Source organism: Temnothorax nylanderi, unplaced genomic scaffold, assembly GCF_030848795.1.
Source record: "Temnothorax nylanderi isolate EJ_2023f unplaced genomic scaffold, tnyl_v1.0 TNYL_tig0484_pilon, whole genome shotgun sequence".
NCBI lineage: Eukaryota > Metazoa > Arthropoda > Insecta > Hymenoptera > Formicidae > Temnothorax > Temnothorax nylanderi.
The window spans coordinates 53,405-72,140 of record NW_027249546.1 but is presented as its reverse complement, the minus strand read 5'-3'; the positions used below and the strand labels follow the sequence as shown (position 1 = coordinate 72,140).

Genomic DNA, 18,736 nt, shown 5'->3' with positions numbered 1-18,736 from the left:
GACCAAAAGTAGATAATGACTGACGACAATTAATTGACTGATGATTGACCGACGTAAGAAAGTCCCGCGATTTTTTATACTCAAAATGAACAAAAAATATACCAGAAACTCTGAACCCTTGGCAACAGCGAGCGGAAACGATAGATCTATTGGCTTCTCGGAATCGTTATGACTAACAGTAAAGACTTTTTAAATCGACCCTACTGACTATAATTTTTTTTTTAATTGTGACAATACTATCATTGCATGGTTTTGGTCAATTAATTGTCAAGACGTTTCGACCATGAGTTTTAACCCTTCTAAATTGATGTAATTTTGATGCTTATATATACATAAATCCTATTTAAATAATTTATTGCGCAATAAATTAAACGTGTTGACAATTAATTGACAAAAATGGTCGTATTGTCACGACGATTTAAAAAAAAATTATAGTTAGTAAGGTCGATAAAAAAGTCTTTACTGTTAATTATTCACTGGCAAAGTAAATGTTACTATTCGATTTGTTATGACTAAGTTCGCGAACACAGCGAGATAGCAGCTTACGTTTGGTCCCGTCTTAATTACGTTTGAAATCAACATGCGTTCAAATCATCGATCGCCGCAGAAGTTCCGAGAACGGTTCAAGTTTCGTTATAATAAGCGTTGAGAAGAAAATCGATAAAATGTAGCAACGCCTGCTATGAATATATCGCTATCCTTAAGCTATCACAATCTCGAATATTTTTATTTTTATTCGAGAAATCTGAAAATGATTAACCCGTTTATCATTGCTAAAAACAGTCAATATTTCTTCCGGTGAAATATTTTGTATAAAATTTGCAGTTGCCGAAAGAAGCTGAATAATCAGATGCTAGATCTAAACGAAGAACTTTTATAACTCATGACTATTTTCGCTGATCGTGAGATTAAATTAAAAATATAAGAATACTTTTTTAAAGTTTTGCACAGTTTTATCGTAATAATTATTATATTATTTAATTATTTAATTCATATTCTTTACTTTCGAATTACCTTCTCCTAAAACGACGACATAGTTTCATATCGAATGAAGCACCGAGACTAGATTATAACAAGAGATACAAAATCAATCAAAAAAACTACTTTATTTTTATTTTTTCAAAAAATAAATTTAATAACTTATTATTTTAATATGTTTACATACAACGAAATGTTTACATTTCGAGATGATGAGTTATTAAATTTAACTCAAATTAGCAGATTTATAAATTTTTGTGAAGCATTAATTTTCTTTCATCTCCAGATGATCGAATTGTATATTTCTATTAAATCGAGCATCTGTGTGTGTGTGTGTGTGTGTGTGTGTGTGTGTGTGTGTGTGTGTGTGTGTGTATGTAATTCGCTCAACATCACATACGTCTCTGAATTAGAAATAAAGATAAATAAACTGATAAAAAAATAAATAATAAAATATAAGTTTATTTATTTTTTCATCTACATATATTAAGGAATAATTATAAATTTGATTTTTTCAAATAAATCACATTTTATTGAACTCGAATTAATGACAATATCGAAAACGCAAATAAACATTGAAAAACAAAATTCAAGCTTAAATTTAAGAAAAATTAATACTTCGTTGAAAAAGGTAGTTGCTAATAACTCCGACGCTACAATGTGTATGTACGCAGAATAATCTACAGAACAAAATTTTTCATAAGACATAGTACTGATAAAAATAAATGAAATATTTACAGGTAACATAGGTTTGTAAGAATTCTTATTTCCTTTGTTTTAAATCAACCTGTAGACTTGAGAAAACTTATAACTAAACTACATTAAGTGTAATCAATAATAGTTTTATTCGTACATTTAAACTCAAATCAAGAATTATTTTTAATTTGTATTAGTACTTACTTGAATATAAATTTTCACACAGTGTTTCTTAAAGAATGCCCAATAATTATATAACGCTATTTCTTATCAAAAATTGAGTTGAAAAATTCTGAATCAGTACGTCAGTGAGCGTACGCTCGGTTAAAGGATGGTATTAATTGAATTGACTTTAGTCAATAATTACTGCTGTATAGATTATGCATTTGAATTATGCATTATAAAAAAAGAATGGTTCAGATTTCTTCGACTCAATTTTTAACAAAAAATAGCGCTATGTAATTAATGGACGCTCTTTCAGAAACACTGTGTACAAAAATTAAAAGCTAGAATATATGTAGCAAAAAAAAATACACTAATTAAATAAGAAAAATATCTTTATCATATTCTATAAATTTAGGACTGCAATATTACATGCAATATTACACTCCAATATTTGCAAATGTAAGTTCCATATCTGCCTTAAACGGTAACAAAGAATGATGAGTACTGCCTTCAGGTAATTTACTTTTCTCAATCAATTCCATTATCTTAATTAAATTGTCTTGTGGTAGATCTCGAAATTGTTTAGTATTCCTAATCTCTTCTATGTAAAATTTAATAAAAGTTGCCGAATGTGTTCCCAAAAATTTTGCATTATACAACAACGCAAGCTGTATAAGTTCCATAGCATTGTAAATGGTAATACAGTGTAGCAAATAATGTTCACACGTTAATTTTAAACTTGGTACATCATACTTATCAGCTGCTGTTAATAAATCTTTAAGCGTGTCATAATAACGTTGTTCTATTGAGCCAGTTGTAATATATAATAAAATCTGTTTAAAAGATTCTACCTCATTATCCGTTACTAATTCATTTGTCATATCTTTTTCTTTTTCCTCATGTGTAAGGCAGATATTCTTAAAGTAACTACTGTTGGTGGCATACAACAATTCTCTCGATACAACATAGTATTCTCCTCCTACTAGAAATTTCATTGATTCCTCATCTTTAGATTCCTCGTCAAAGATCAAATTTTCAAAATATCTAGCGTCTTTTGAAAAAACTGTTGAAGATGGTGTTAAATTCGTGCGTTGAATAGTTTTATGTTCCAGATCATGAAAAATTTCAAACTCGCAACGTACTATAACAGTATCTGATGAATAAATAAATGTCGAGATTTCATTTAACAATGTCATATTCGATATATGTCCTGAAACGAATTTTAATGACGTAACATTTTGAAACGGTAACGTTATAGTAGTGGTACATGAACCGCTAAATGTTTTACTAGTAAGTATATAAAATTTTAATACATGTTTTGTATCAGGTTGACGTGAAACATTTATTTGAATCACGTATTCACCTGTGTCTGGGAACGGTGGAGACTTTATCATACTTATATTAGGAAGAGACATAAATTTATGTAATTGAACAATTCTCCATGTATGGTCAACTATAGTCGACTTAATCTGTGTTTCAGAATAGCTCTTGATATACGAAGGTAAAAATGGTGAAGATACTGTCTGCTCCTTTTTCAGGATAATCTTATTGTCAGCTCCTTTTTTAGATTTCCCCATCTGGAAGTAAATAACTTACTGATAAATGATAAAAATGATCAACATGAAAATGTCCTGAAAATCTCTATTCTTTTATAATAAAATAGATTAAATTTCAAACAAATATCTTAACATGGTGCAATAACGTATACATCATGTATATATAAGAGCCACTTAAAATCGGATTTAATTTAAAATATGTAGAGATTTTTGGGACAACCTTATATTTAATACATCTTTCTTTAAATAAAAATAACATTTTGTCAGACAATTACAACTCAAAGAGTTGAATAAATAGCCATTTTAGGTCAAATTTCAAGAATAATTACTAAACTGCTTTCTTGCCTAAGTCTTACATCCATTTCTACCAACGCGGATTAACTTTAATCTCGGTTTAACTTACTTTTTATCCTTTCTAGTTTTAAGAATTAAAAAGTCACTTAAACCAAGATTAAAGTTAATCTGCATTGGTAGAAATGAAAATTACATGATCTATAATTCCCGTTATTTAAGGAAAAGCTTTTATTTATAATTTTATACCTAATGCATTTTGATGTTATATATATGTATATATATAATTATGTGTGTATGTATCGTGTACCTTTAATTGAGTGTCCTCGGTGTGGTGAACTCGGGTCGATCCGTGGGTGCGTTGGGTCCAAGAAATCGGAGGAATTGCGATCCAATCCTCCTGCGGGCAGTAACAAAAACACGTAGTCAACGAAGTTGAGAAAAGAACCGTTAAGAACTTACTTCCTCCTCTTCCATTTCACATATTTGCTTTTCCGGTGAATCTTGATCACTTAAAGTTAAACTGTGCATGTTAAGTTTCTGTAATGACATGCTGCGGTAATAGTTCAACACCGTCCAGATGAAGCAATTTATTAGACTAATGCGTGAACAGATGTGGCAACTGATTTCTTTTATTTCCTTTTACCAAATCAAGTTTCCAAGCTACTGCGAATGTCAAGATGTCACGTACAATACGTGTGATACATGTATGTTTACGTGACTCTTTCTTAGAATATGTGCTACCTCCATCTATCTTACGGTTGAGCCGCAAACGCCACGATTCAAATCTGGCATCTTTGGACCACTGATGCTTCCTTTTGCCACATAGCATTTAGAAACCTTATTTTATTCTTTTGTCGAGTGTATTCCGAAATATACTGACGGCAGTAAAAATCTATAACATACGTAATATATATCAAGTTTCACCGTAATAATTAATAAGTTGTGACTTCCTCATTTATGCAATAATAATTTGTTAATTGCATCGCTAAAGTATGCTAGCAAAATAACCGAGCGAATAGATTCGATGAACGATATATCACGAACTTCCTTCATTATGTAGGATACATTATACATTCTCGCTTTAACCCTCGGAAGGTCGCGTGGGGTGTAGGCTACACCCGGCCGTCTAATTTATTTTTGCAATTACAAGAAAAAATTTTACCGTTGCTCGAGAAAAGTCTATCTTTGTATTAAAATAAATTTTGTTATACTTCAGAAAGACAAGTCTAAAGATTCATAAAATCGAAAAAGCGAAAATTTTTCTTCAGAATTATCCGTAGAATCATTTCTAGATCTCCACATCTGGAAATAATTAATTTACTTATAAACAATGAAAATTATCAACATCAAAATGTCCTGAAAAAGTCTCTATACTTTTTATAATAAAATAGATTGAATTTCAAACAAATATCCTAACATGTAATACGCTTATATGCTCAGGTAAGAGCCATTTGAAATCGGATTTAATCACAGACTTCTACATATTACCCCAGAACGCTAACTCGTATGGCAGTTATCTTTACTGTGAGATAGAAATTTATTTAACCGTTGTCTAAAAATACAACGATATCGTATAGAAGTCTGTGGATGTAACAAATATAATAAAGTGAAAACATATAGAAGTCTGCGGATTTAACTTAAAAAACATAAAAATTTTTGGGACACTTTATATTTTTATATCTTTCTTTAAATAAAAATAACATTGTATGTCAGACAATCACAAAAAAGAGTTGAATAAATAGCCAAATTGTTGGAAAAAACTTAAACATGATTATTTTCGTTGATCAAGATCAATTTAATAAATACTTGAAAGTTATTACTTTTGTCATAATTTTGTGTCAAATTCCAAGAATTATTAGTAAGCTGCTTTCTTATTTAAGTCTTACGCGATCTAATATAAATCCCGTTAAATTTAAGGAGAGGCTTGTATTTATAATTTTATCCCCCTTCATGCACATTAATGTATATATAAGTCTAATTTTTAAAATGTTTTTTATAAACGCGCGAGAGCGATGGTGAGAGCGATTCCGCGGGCGATAACGACGCAGCGGAAGCTGCGAGGCTTCCGTGGCGGCGCGAGCCGTCGTGGTCGTCCTCTTCGGCCGCCATTCAACGCTCAGCTCAGAACTGGCACGGACTAGGGGAATCCGACTGTCTAATTAAAACAAAGCATTGCGATGGCCCTCGCGGGTGTTGACGCAATGTGATTTCTGCCCAGACGGTTCAACAACAACTGCCAAGCTGCCAAGCGCTCGGACAAATGGACGGCGAAACGAATATCGAAAACGCAAATAAACATTGAAAAACAAAAATCAAGCTTAAATTTAAGAAAAATTAATATTTCGTTGAAAAAGGTAGTTGCTAAAGACTCCGACGCTATAATGTGTAAATATGCAGAATAATCTACAGAACGAAATTTTTAATAAGACATAGTACTGATAAAATTAAATGAAATATTTACAGGTAACATAGGTTTGTAAGAATTCTTATTCTCTTTTGTTTTAAATCAACCTGTAGACTAGAGAAAACTTATAACTAAACTACATTAAGTGTAATCAATAATAGTTTTATTCGTACATTTAAACTCAAATCAAGAATTATTTTTAATTTGTATTAGTACTTACTTAAATATAAATTCTCACACAGTGTTTCTTAAAGAATGCCCAATAATTATATAACGCTATTTCTTATCAAAAATTGAGTTGAAAAATTCTGAATCAGTACGTCAGTGAGCGTACGCTCGGTTAAAGAATGGTATTAATTGAATTGACTTTAGTCAATAATTACTGCTGTATAGATTATGCATTTGAATTATGCATTATAAAAAAAGAATGGTTCAGATTTCTTCGACTCAATTTTTAACAAAAAATAGCGCTATGTAATTAATGGACGCTCTTTCAGAAACACTGTGTACAAAAATTAAAAGCTAGAATATATGTAGCAAAGAAAAAATACACTAATTAAATAAAAAAAATATCTTTATTATATTCTATGAACTTAAGACTGCAATATTACATGCAATATTACACTCCAATATTCGCAAATGTAAGTTCCTTATCTGCCTTAAACGGTAACAAAGAATGATGAGTACTGCCTTTAGGTAATTTAATTTTCTCAATCAATTCCATTATCTTATTTAAATTCTCTTGTGGTAGATCTCGAAATTCTTTAGTATTCTTAATCTGTTTTAGGTATAATTTAATAAAATTTGCCGAATGTGTTCCTAAAAATTCTGCATTAGACGAAAGCGCAAACTGTAGAAGTTCTATAGCATTGTTAATATTAATAAAGTGTAGCAAATAATGTTCACACGTTAATTTTAAACTTGGTACATCATACTTATCAGCTGCTGTTAATAAATCTTTAAGCGTGTTATAATAACGTTGTTCTATTGAGCCAGTTGTAATATATAATAAAATCTGCTTAAAAGATTCTATTTCCTCATTCGTTCCTAATTCATTTGTCATATCTTTTTCTACTTCCTTATGTGTAAGGCAGATATTCTTAAAGTAACTACTGTTGATAGCGCACAACGATTTTTTTGATATAACATATGGTTTTTCTACTACTATAAATTTGATTGATTCCTCATCTTTATACTCAAACTTATCAAAGCTCGGGTCTTCAAAATATGTTACATCTTTTGAAAGTTTTGTTGACGATGGTAGTAAATTCATACATATAGTTTTATATATCAGATTACAAAAAATTTCAAACTTGCAATTTATTGTAAGAGTATCTCCAAGACCAGAGTTCTGTATCAAGTAATACTCAAATAACAATGTCATATTCGATATATGACCTGAAATGAATCTTGAGAGCGATATATAATCTCCAGATGGTAGCATTACTGGCATTAGAGTAGTGGTACATGAACCATGAAATGAGTTATCAGTAAGTATATTCAATTTTATTCCCTTAATCGATGAACTATCATCACGTAAAACATTCATTAGAAGCTCGCATTGACCTATTTCTGGAAACGACGGAATCATATGTTTGATCGTAGAAAAACGCTTATATTGTTCAATTGTCCATGTATAATCAAATATAGTAGATTCAAGATTTGTTCGAGAACACCTCTTGATATACGAAGGTAAAAATGGCGAAGATACTGTCTGTTTCTTTTCCAGAGTATTCTCACTAGGGATAAGCTCAACTTCTTTGTCAGAAATCTGAAAATAATCAACTTACTTAATTATAAATGATGAAAAAAGAACGAACATTAAAATGTCCTAAAAGTTTCTATGCCTTTTAATAAAAGAGATTGAATTTCAAACAAATATCCTAACATATAATAACATATTTATATATATAGATAAGAGCCATTTGAAATCCGATTTCACTAAAAGTACATAGAGATTATTGGGACATCCTATATTTCATTGTCTCTTTTAAATAAAAATAACATTTTTACTAGACAATAAAAAAAAGTTGAATAAATTGCCAAATTGTAGAAGAAAACTTAAACACCGCTAGTTTCGTTGATGACAATTGATTTATTAAATAAAAAAGTTGTATTATAATTTTACGTCAAATTTCAAGAATAATTAGTCAACTTTCTTGCCTAATTGTAAGTCTTACACGATCTATAAATCCTATAATATTAAATTTAAGCAGACAGTTATATTTATAACTTTATATACCCCATGCGTATATTTGACGTATACACATATGTATAAATCCAATTTTTTAAGTATTTTTTATATTACATATAAATAGAACTTATAAATATTAATAAATACAAATTAATAATTATAAATATATAAATATAAATTCTATCTTAAATTCTGATAAACGTAATGGATTCGGCTGATGTAGAGTTTTTTTGCATCAAATTTTTTAATTGCATTTAAATTACACGTGCTAGTAGAAAATAGACTTGATATGAATGTTTATGAATTTTCTTTGTTATGTAGAATGTATGGAATTGTCGCTTTAGGAAATATTATTAATGTATTGATTCGTTTATACAAAATCTTATGTGCTTTCTAACGTTCTAATAACACGTAGTCAGCGAAGTTGAGAAAAGATCTGTTAGGACTTACTTGCTCCTCTTCCATTTTATGTAATTGCTCTTCCGTTGAACCTTCCGTTCTATCTTCCGTTGAATCTTGATCAGTTAAACTTAATCTTTTAAGTTTCTCTAACGACATGCTTTAATTATACTCGAACACTTTCCAGATGATGATATTATTAGACTAATGCGTGTACAGATGTAGCAACTGATTTCTTTCCTCTTCCCTTTAGCTTTAGCAAATCAAGTTTCCAAGCTACTGCGACTATAACGTCAAGATGTGCGAGAAACAATGTGAATGAACAAATAAACGTGGCCACTGCTAAGATGTCAGATTCGAGCTCCAACTCACCTGCAAGATATATGGAGAGGTAGCGGAAACCGGCCTCAATAGCATGCGGTAGCACATAGAAGGAACGGATCGCGACGATCACGTGCCGCACACATGTACAAGCCGTGTATGTACAAGAGAGGACATGTATTCTAACAATAAGAAAGAGCCATGTACATGTTATCACAGATCCTTGGCTCTTTCTTTGGTGCGTGCTTCTTCCACTTATTTTATGAGTTAGAATCCCTCTAATCAGAGCCATCTGGCCAACTTGACAGTTCTGGCAAAATTCTGCGAGAGAGAAGGATATACATTCATATCTGTATTCCGAAATGTACTAACAGTACTGAAAATATATAGGATACATGTAAATTATGGTTTTTCAATACTATTAATACATTTCGGAATACATTATACTTTATAATTAAGTTATACTCAACAAAAAAATTTATAACTTATGATTCTTTAATATGATTAATTTATTTTAAGTATAACTTAAGATACTTTATATTGTTAGATGCAATGAGAAGCTAAAGGCAGGAATCAAATAGAGTAATTTGTATATAACTATTCCACTGTAGTTTCATATAACAACACAATTCAATATAAAACCGGAATTGGACTTATATGTATAATTTCTTGTGAAACTCTTTCGAGTAAATTATAAATATATCACGCGAATCAATAAACTCAGTTTCAGTAAACAAATAAAATCTTATAAAGCTTTTCAACCAATCAGATTTATGTAAAATGCTTATTCGAATTTTGCGCTGATTTTTGCTCTGAAACCAATGTAGAAATCAATTAAATCCAATGTTTTATAAAGGCTCATAAAGCGGTTAAAATATACTTAGATATATTTAAATATACTCGACTGAAACAATGTGCAAAAACAAATCTTGTACGTCGGATGATAAAAATGTAGCCTGTTTTTTTTTTCTTTACTTTTTATCTTTAGTAAGGATATCTGTTCCCGTGGCGCGAGAGAAAGGAAGATGGAGGTAGATGTGGGAACGTGCTGACACTGAAAAGATGCAACGTGACGCATTACATTATTATTAAACAGCCGAAATATTACAAAGGGAAAAAAGAAAGCAACAATATAAGTTTGCACGAGGTTTAGAATTTAGAGGTTTACCGAATGGCGAAAGTGTCTGGGATCGAATTCGTTTAGAGTTACATTTTCGTTTATTGTAATTTAGACTGCTCGCGACCGAAAATAGATAATGACTCATCGCGACTGCACTGACTGATGATTGACCGACGTAAGAAAGTTCCGGGATTTTTTATACTCGCAATGAACAAAGAATATGCCAGAAACTTCGGACCTTTGGCAACAGCGAGTGGAAACAATAGGCTTCTCGGAATCGTTATGGCTAGTTCGCGATATAGCGAAATAGCGGTTTACATTTCGTCCTGTCTTGATTACGTTTGAAATCAACACGCGTTCAAATCGTCGTTTAACGAAGAAGTTCCGAGAACAGCTCAAGTTTCGTTATGATAAGCGTTAATGAGAAAATCAAGAAAATAATCGCGATGCCATGCTATGAATCTATCACTATTCTTAAGCTACCGTAATCTCGAACAATATCTTTTTTATGCGAGAAATCTGAAAATTATTAATTCATTTATCAATGCTAAAATTGATCAATAAATCTTCTTTCAATGAAATATTTTGTATAAAATTGGCAGTCGCCGAAAGGAGCTGAATAATCAAATGCTAGATCTACATGAAGAACTTTCATAACTCACGACTATTTTCGCTGATCGTGAGATTAAATTAAAAATATAAGAATACTTTTTTAAAGTTTTGCACACTTTTATCGTAATAATTATTATAATATTATTTAATTATTTAATTCTTGTTCTTTACTTTCGAATTACCTTCTCCTAAAACTACGATATAGTTTCATATCGAATGAAGCACAGATATTAGATTAACAAGAGATACAAAATCAATCAAAAAAGCTATGTTTTATTTTTTCAAAGAATAAATTTCATCAAAAACATATAATTGCGATAAACATAAAAGAATACAAATCAAGTTTAAATATATGAAAAATAATTTGCTCGGTGAAAAAGATAGCTGTTAAAGATTCTGATGCTATAGTACACAGAATGATCTACAGAACGTTTAAAAATTTTAATAAGATATAGTACTGATAAAAATAAATAAAACATTTATAGATAACATAGGTTTGTAAGAATTCTTATATTTTCCATTTTCTTTCGTTTTAGATCAACCTGCAAACTTGAAAAAGTTTTAACTAAACTACGTTGAGTATAATTAATAACAGTTTCATTCGTACATCAAAACCAAAAAAACGAATCATTTTTAATTCATATTAATACTTATTTGCATATAAATTCTTATACATATAAATGTTAATAATCATAATCTTGATCATAATTATAATTAGATTCCTGATGTGTCTTTGTCTTAGGTTTAGGTGGTGACGAAAAAAGTTGAGTACTGATTTCAAGTGTTTTACTTTTCTCAATCAATTCCATTATCTTATTTAAATCTTCTTGCGATAAACTTTGAAATGTTTTAGTGTCCCTAATTTCTTTAATGTGAAATTTAATAAAAGTTACCGAATGCGTTTCTAAAAATTTTGCATTAGACGAGAACGCAAGCTGTACAAGTTCAGCGGCATTTTTAATCGTAAGACTGCGTAACAAATAATATTCACACGTTAATTTTAAAGTTGGTACATCATATTTATCAGCTGCTGTTAATAATTTTTTAAGCATCTCATAATCACCCTGATCAATGGAGTCAGTTGTAATATATAATAAAACCTGTTTAAAAGATTTTACTTCATCATCCGTTACTAATTCATTTGTCATATTTTTTTCTTTTTCCTTATGTGTAAGACAGATATACTTAAAGTAACTACTGTTGGTGTCGCACAATATTTTTTTTGATATAACATGCTCTTCTTCTCCCACTATAAATTTGATTGATTTCTCATTCTTAGACTCGAATTCAAAAGTTGAGTCTTCAAGAGAGTTTACCTCTTTAAATACCGGTGCAGATGGTTGTAAATTCATGTGTATAGTATTATTTATCAATTGATGAAAATTTTCAATTTTGCAATGTATTATAAATGCCTCTGTAGAAATGTACGAATCATCCGAGACATCAATTAACAATGTCATATCCGATATAAGACACGAAATCGATCTTGATGATAAAACTGTTTCAGGCGGATGCATTATGGTAGTAGTACATGAACCGCTAAATGCTGTATCAGTACGTATTGAAATTCGTATTGCACATAGCAAATCTTGACGTGAAATATTCATTTGAATCTTGTATTGGTTGTTTTCTCCAAATGGTGGAGAATTTAATGTATCTACGATTACAGAGAGACGTCCAAATTGATCAATTTTCCATGTATAGTCAGACGTAGTCACTTCAAACGTTGTTTGAGAATAGCTCTTGCTATATGAAGGTAAAAATGGTGAAGATACTGTCTGCTCCATTTTCGTCTCAGTATAGGTATTTTTATCTTCTTCAGATCTCCACAACTGGAAATAATTAACTTACTTATGAATAATGAAAATAATAATCAACATCAAAATATCCTGAAAAAGTCTCTATACTTTTTATAATAAAATAGATTGAATTTCAAACCAATATTACAATAACATGTAATACGCTTATACGCTCACGTAAGAGCCATTTAAAATCGAGTTTAATCACAGACTTCTACATATATTACTCCAGACTGCTAACTTGTATAGCAGCTGTCTTTATTGTGAGATATAAATTTATTTAACCATTGCCTAAAAATACAGCGATATTGTAAAGAAATCTGTAGATGTAACAAATATAATAAAATGAAAACATATAGAAGTCTATGAATTTAACTTAAAAAAACATATAGATTTTTGGAACACCTTATATTTAATATATTTTTCTTTAAATAAAAATAAATTGTATGTCAGACAATCACAAAAGAGTTGAATGAATAGCTAAATTGTAGGAGAAAACTTAAACATGATTATTTTCGTTGATCAAGATCAATTTAATAAATGGTTGAAAGTTATGGCTTTTGTTATATTTGTGTCAAATTCCAAGAATTATTAATAAGTGCTGCTTTTCTTGCTCAAGTCTTACACGATCTATAAATCCCGTCAAATTTAAGGAGATACTTATATTTAACCCTTCGCCGCACGAGTGGGGCTTTAGATACCCGGTCGATATTTCAGTTTTAAATTTTTTGGAGATTTTACGGGCTCATAAAAAAAAAACCCCAAACAAGAATCAAGCATATATAACGATATAAATAAATTCTTAAAGCCTTCGAAAGTATACTTAAATTTTTTCAGATTTTTTATGGCACTATTACAGCTTGAAAATTTTAACTGCCCTAAAAGACCCACATGTTCGACGGAAGCAGCAAATTATTCATGTTCTGCAAAGGGTTAAAATTTTATCCCCCTTCACACACATTGATGTACATGTATATAAGTCCAATTTTTAAAATATTTTTTTATATTACATATAAACAGAGTACTGTCTTGAATTCTGATACAACAGATTTATCTGAAGTGGACTTTTTGCATTAATAATTTTACTGATTAATAAATAATTGCACTGAAATTTTACCTTTATTAGAAAATAGATTTGATACGTGTATGAATTTATGCATTTTCTTTGCTATGTAGTAGAATGCATAGAATTGACGCTTTAGGAAATTTCATGATTAATTCGTTATACTTCAACAAGTCTTATATGTTTTCTAATGTTCTAACAACGCGTAGTCAATAAAGTTGAGAAAAAAACTGTTAAGAACTTTAGTCGATTTGCCATTATGCGTACTTACTTTTCCGCTGAATCTTAATCAGTCGAACCAAAATCTTGCGTTTCTTTATCAATATCTACGATAATATTCGAGCACTGTCTAGATACTCTAGATGATGATATTAGATTAATGCGTGTATAATAAGATTTGGCAACTGATCTCTCTGATTTCCTTTTATCAAATCGAGTTCTCAAGCTGTTGTCTGTTGCTAATACAACGTTAATCTGTGATGTGAAAAAAGATGAGAATCAACAAATGAACGCGGACAACGCAGACGCAGTCACTCACTGCAATATCACGCAATATTGCTGCACTGGCTGCAGTGATGCCGGCGATGGCGGGCATGGCGGCAACCGATAGCACCGATGCTTTCTTTTGTCACATAACGTTTAGGGACCTTAATTTGTTGTTGGGTTAATATATTCCGAATGTACTGACGGTACTAAAAATTTATAAGCGTACGTAATGTAAATTATGGATTTTCAATACTGTTAATACATTTCGGAGTGCACCCTTTATAAGCTACGTTCAGCAGAAAAATCAGCTCAATGATTCCATATGACTGATTTACTTTAAATCCAACAAAGAACTGAAGACTCAATGGAGCAATTCGTATACAAGGATTCCTCCCTCTGAGATTTCATAAAAAAACATAAGGTAAAACTTCAGATTAAAAGCGACCTCACCGATTTCAATGACCTTGATATATGTTGTAAAGGTCATGACCCCGAGAGACCTTCAGAAGGTTTAGCCGTCGCTCATTAAAAAATTATTAACAAAAAAAGTATGGAAACCTTCTAAAGGTCACTCGGGGTCATGACCTTGACAACATATATCAAGGTCATTGAAATCGGTAAGGTCCCCCTTAATCTGAAGTTTTACCAAACATAATTCGACATGAAACCCGAATTCAGTTTGCATATGTAATTTCTTGTTAAACTCTCGTGTAAATTGTGATGACATCACACGAATTAATAAATTCATTGTCAGTTGCACTAAACAAATAAAATATTATAACGCTTTTCATCAATCAGATTTGTGTACAACCCTTATCCGAATTCTGCACTGATCTGACTCTGAAAACTGTGTAAAAATCCAATTAATCCACTGCTTTATAAAGGCTCATATTGTTTGGAAATAAATTTCTTCTACCGAGTTACAGAGCTCTAAATGTTCACACTTTGCCTTATCCTTTACTCTTTCAAATTATTTTCTCCTAAATATATGATAATATAAAATTTCATTTCGAATTAAACGCAGAAACTAGATTAATAAAAGATACAAATTTAACCAAAAAGGTTACGTTTCGTTTATTTTCATAACAAATCTAGATTTTAAGAAAGAAATAATGATGAGTTATCAAATTTAATTCAAATTTTTCTTAAATACACGCCAGGGGGCGGGAGAGGAGGGAGTAGAGTACTCCGAAACGATCTCGTAGTACACGCGATACACGCGGTACACCCCCCTCGGAGCGCGAACGGAGAGCGCGTTCGCTCACTCGAAGCGTAGACGGGATATTTAAACGTGTTGTTCGCGGAGGGGAAGGAAAAGGAGGATACGCGGGGGAGGGAGGGAGAGAGCGAAAAAAAAGCTCTCTCTGGGCCGCCTCGCCGCCGGCTTTCCACGGCCACGAATCGATACCACGCGACCGTCGTCGTCGTCGTCGACGTCGCCGCCGCCGCCGTCGCCGACGCCGCGTCGGTCGTTCCTCTCTCTCTCCCTCTCTCGCGAACGCGTAAGCTCTCTCTCTCCTTTTGTTCCCCTGCAGGGAATTCTCTTCTTCTATCTGCAGATGATCGGACCGTATATTTGTATTAAATTGAATATATCTATACATAAATTGCTCAATATCATACATGCCTTTGAATAAGAAATAAAGATAAATAAACTGGTAGAAAAATAAACAAATAACGAAACACAAGTTATTGATTTTTTATCTACATGTATTAAGAAATAATTATAAATTTGATTATGTTCCGATTTAGTCGCACTTTATTGAACGCGAATTAATAACAATATCAAAAACGTATAATTATAATTACGATAAACATTAAAGGACATAAATCAAGTTTAAATTTATGAAAAATAACTTGCTCGTTGAAAAAGGTAGCTAAGATTTGCTAAAGATTCCGACACCGTAATATGTACACAGGATGATCTAAAAAAAACGATTGAAAATTTTTAATAAGATACAGTACTGATAAAAATAAGTAAAACGTTTATAGATAACGTAGGCTTATAAAGATTCTTATTTATTTTTGTTTTAGGTCAACCTGTAAAATCAAATTCAGAAAATTATAACTAAACTACGTTAAGTACAATTAATAATAGTTTCTTTCGTACATCAAAACTCAAAAAACGAATTATTTTTAATCCATAAATACTTATTTGCATATAAATTCTTATACATATAAAAGTTAATAATTATAATTAGATTTCTTATGTGTCTTAGGTGGTGACGAAAAGGATTGAATTGTGCAATTTTCAAACGTTTCACGTTTCTCAATCAATTCCAATACCTTTTATTTAAATCTTCTTGCGACAAACTTCGAAATTCTTTAGTATTTGTAATTTCTTTTATGTGAAATTTAATAAAAGTTGTCGAATGCGTTTCTAAAAATTTGGCATTAGACGACAACGCAAGCTGTATAAATTCCACAGCATTTTTAATCGTAATATAGCGTAGCAAATAATGTTCACACGTTAATTTTAAAGTCGGTACATCGTATTTATCAGCTGCTGTTAACAACTTTTTAAGCATATCATAATCACATTGTTCTACTGAGCCAGTTAAAATAAATACTAAAATCTGTTTAAAAGTTTGTAACTCATTATCCGTTGCTAATTCATTTGTCATATCTTTTTCCTTTCCATCGTGTGTAAGACAGATAATTTTGAAGTAGCTACTGTTGGTGTCGCACAACAATTTTTTTGATATAACATACTGTTCTTCTCCTACTATAAATTTAATTGATTTATCAGACTCAAATTCAAAAGTTGAGTCTTCAAGAGAGTTTACCTCTTTAAATACCGGTGCAGATGGTTGTAAATTCATGTGTATAGTATTATTTATCAATTGATGAAAATTTTCAATTTTGCAATGTATTATAAATGCCTCTGTAGAAATGTACGAATCATCCGAGACATCAATTAACAATGTCATATCCGATATAAGACACGAAATCGATCTTGATGATAAAACTGTTTCAGGCGGATGCATTATGGTAGTATAGTACATGAACCGCTAAATGCTGTATCAGTACGTATTGAAATTCGTATTGCACATAGCAAATCTTGACGTGAAATATTCATTTGAATCTTGTATTGGTTGTTTTCTCCAAATGGTGGAGAATTTAATGTATCTACGATTACAGAGAGACGTCCAAATTGATCAATTTTCCATGTATAATCAGATGTAGTCACTTCAAACGTTGTTTGAGAATAGCTCTTGATATATGAAGGTAAAAATAATGAAAATACTTTCTGTTCCATTTTCGTCTCAGTATAGGTATTTTTATCTTCTTCAGATCTCCACAACTGGAAATAATTAACTTACTTATGAATAATAAAAATAATCAACATCAAAATATCTTGAAAAGGTCTCTATACTTTTTATAATAAAATAGATTGAATTTCAAACAAATATTACAATAACATGTAATACGCTTATACGCTCACATAAGAGCCATTTAAAATCAGTCAAACTTAAACTCTTGCGTTTCTCTAATGGTATGCTTCGGTAACATTCCAACACCTTCCAGATAATGGCATAGCTGCTGCGAATATATAACGTCATATAACGTCAAGCTGGATGCACAATGCTGGGCGATAGCAATAGCGATAGCGATAGCGACAAATTTCCGATGAGTTGGAATTCTGTATCTATTGCCTTGTAGCCAACCAATCAGCGTTCAGATTTTTTCTGAGACGCGCGTTTCCAGCTAATTTTATTAAAAATTAATGTTTCGAGTCTACCATATATTTAGATTATATTTTAATGCTATTAGGCCTGTTCGTTTTCGCTGCACTTCTGAACTAATGCAATAAGTAAGATTGAAACAAATATATTTTCTTTTATTCTAACATATATTGTACTAGTTCGAGAAGTGCAGCGAAAACGAACAGGCCTATTGCTATCGCTATCGCTATCGCCTAGCATTGTGCAACGGCTATCAAGATGATGCGAGAGATAATACGAATTATTAATGTTTAAAATACTTTTTTCGATATCAATGATAAATAAATCATGCTTATGCAAAGAAGTTGCATTCATAAAATGCGCTTGGTTAAATTATGTGTTTGAAAAATGTTTCTATGATAGATAGCATCTAAAAACGTATAAACAATGTGATATCATTAATATTGATTGTGCTCAAATTGAAAGTTTCGACACTGAAGATTAATTAATTGTTATGTATTGTATTTTTGTTAATTGTGATGTACTACTTTGCAATGTCATTATAATTCTATTCTTATTATTTATAATACATAATTATAGTACATAAATAAAACTTTATTTTGCAGGATTTTAAAACGCACACGACAAATTTTAAACATTAATAAACTATTGCGCATTGGGCAGAATTACTGTACCTTATATTAGTGAATGGGGTGTACTGTAACATATTAAAAGTTTAGCAAAATTCAAGGGGTCAAGAGTTGGTTGTTCCCTTATCCAGTTTCAGTAAGCAAATAAAACGTTATGACGCTTTTCAACCAATCAGATTTATGTAAAATGCTTAATTGAATCCTGCACTAATTTGGCTCTGGAAACTGTGTAGAAATCAATCCACTGCTTTATAAAGGCTCCATGGAGCACAAAATATGTCCAGGTATATTTAAATATACTTGACTAAAACCATGTTCAATAATAAATCTTGTC

The 18,736-nt window shown here is 30.9% G+C and overlaps 3 protein-coding genes across 5 annotated transcripts; all 3 read right to left on the bottom strand.

Annotated features, from left to right (window-relative positions):
* Nucleotides 1–1,482: 1,482 nt before the first annotated feature.
* Nucleotides 1,483–9,253, bottom strand: LOC139783265 (uncharacterized). 3 transcript variants are annotated; one of them, XM_071722414.1, is made up of 4 exons: nt 9,059–9,253; nt 8,738–8,971; nt 3,997–4,086; nt 1,483–3,416 (listed from the first exon to the last, which is right to left on the bottom strand). In XM_071722414.1, exons 2-4 carry the CDS (start codon nt 8,843–8,845, stop codon nt 2,277–2,279), a joined length of 1,338 nt encoding a protein of 445 aa, XP_071578515.1. In that variant the 5' UTR covers nt 8,846–8,971; nt 9,059–9,253; the 3' UTR covers nt 1,483–2,276. The 3 variants fall into 3 exon arrangements, with proteins under 3 accessions (XP_071578515.1, XP_071578516.1, XP_071578517.1); XM_071722415.1 differs by lacking the exons at nt 8,738–8,971; nt 9,059–9,253 and adding an exon at nt 4,149–4,575; XM_071722416.1 differs by lacking the exons at nt 1,483–3,416; nt 3,997–4,086 and adding an exon at nt 6,650–7,864.
* Nucleotides 8,886–12,526, bottom strand: LOC139783257 (uncharacterized). The gene is made up of 2 exons (XM_071722408.1): nt 11,530–12,526; nt 8,886–9,058 (listed from the first exon to the last, which is right to left on the bottom strand). The coding sequence occupies exons 1-2, from the start codon at nt 12,524–12,526 to the stop codon at nt 8,886–8,888; spliced, it is 1,170 nt and encodes a 389-aa protein (XP_071578509.1).
* A 3,591-nt stretch (nt 12,527–16,117) lies between these two features.
* LOC139783256 (speckle-type POZ protein-like) lies at nt 16,118–17,074 on the bottom strand. Its single transcript, XM_071722407.1, has 2 exons — nt 16,374–17,074; nt 16,118–16,127 (listed from the first exon to the last, which is right to left on the bottom strand). The coding sequence occupies exons 1-2, from the start codon at nt 17,072–17,074 to the stop codon at nt 16,118–16,120; spliced, it is 711 nt and encodes a 236-aa protein (XP_071578508.1).
* Between the last annotated feature and the right edge of the window lie 1,662 nt (nt 17,075–18,736).

Coding starts and splice junctions, on each gene's coding strand:
- LOC139783265 (XM_071722414.1), bottom strand. CDS start 8,845: ATGTCGTTAGAGAAACTTAAAAGATTAAGTTTAACTGATCAAGATTCA. Junction 4,087..8,737: donor ATAAAATGGAAGAGGAGCAA/GTAAGTCCTAAC, acceptor TACTGCCCGCAG/GAGGATTGGATCGCAATTCC. Junction 3,417..3,996: donor CCGAGGACACTCAATTAAAG/GTACACGATACA, acceptor ATTTACTTCCAG/ATGGGGAAATCTAAAAAAGG.
- LOC139783257 (XM_071722408.1), bottom strand. CDS start 12,526: ATGGAGCAGACAGTATCTTCACCATTTTTACCTTCATATAGCAAGAGC. Junction 9,059..11,529: donor AATGGAATTGATTGAGAAAA/GTAAAACACTTG, acceptor TATATCTTGCAG/GTGAGTTGGAGCTCGAATCT.
- LOC139783256 (XM_071722407.1), bottom strand. CDS start 17,074: ATGCATCCGCCTGAAACAGTTTTATCATCAAGATCGATTTCGTGTCTT.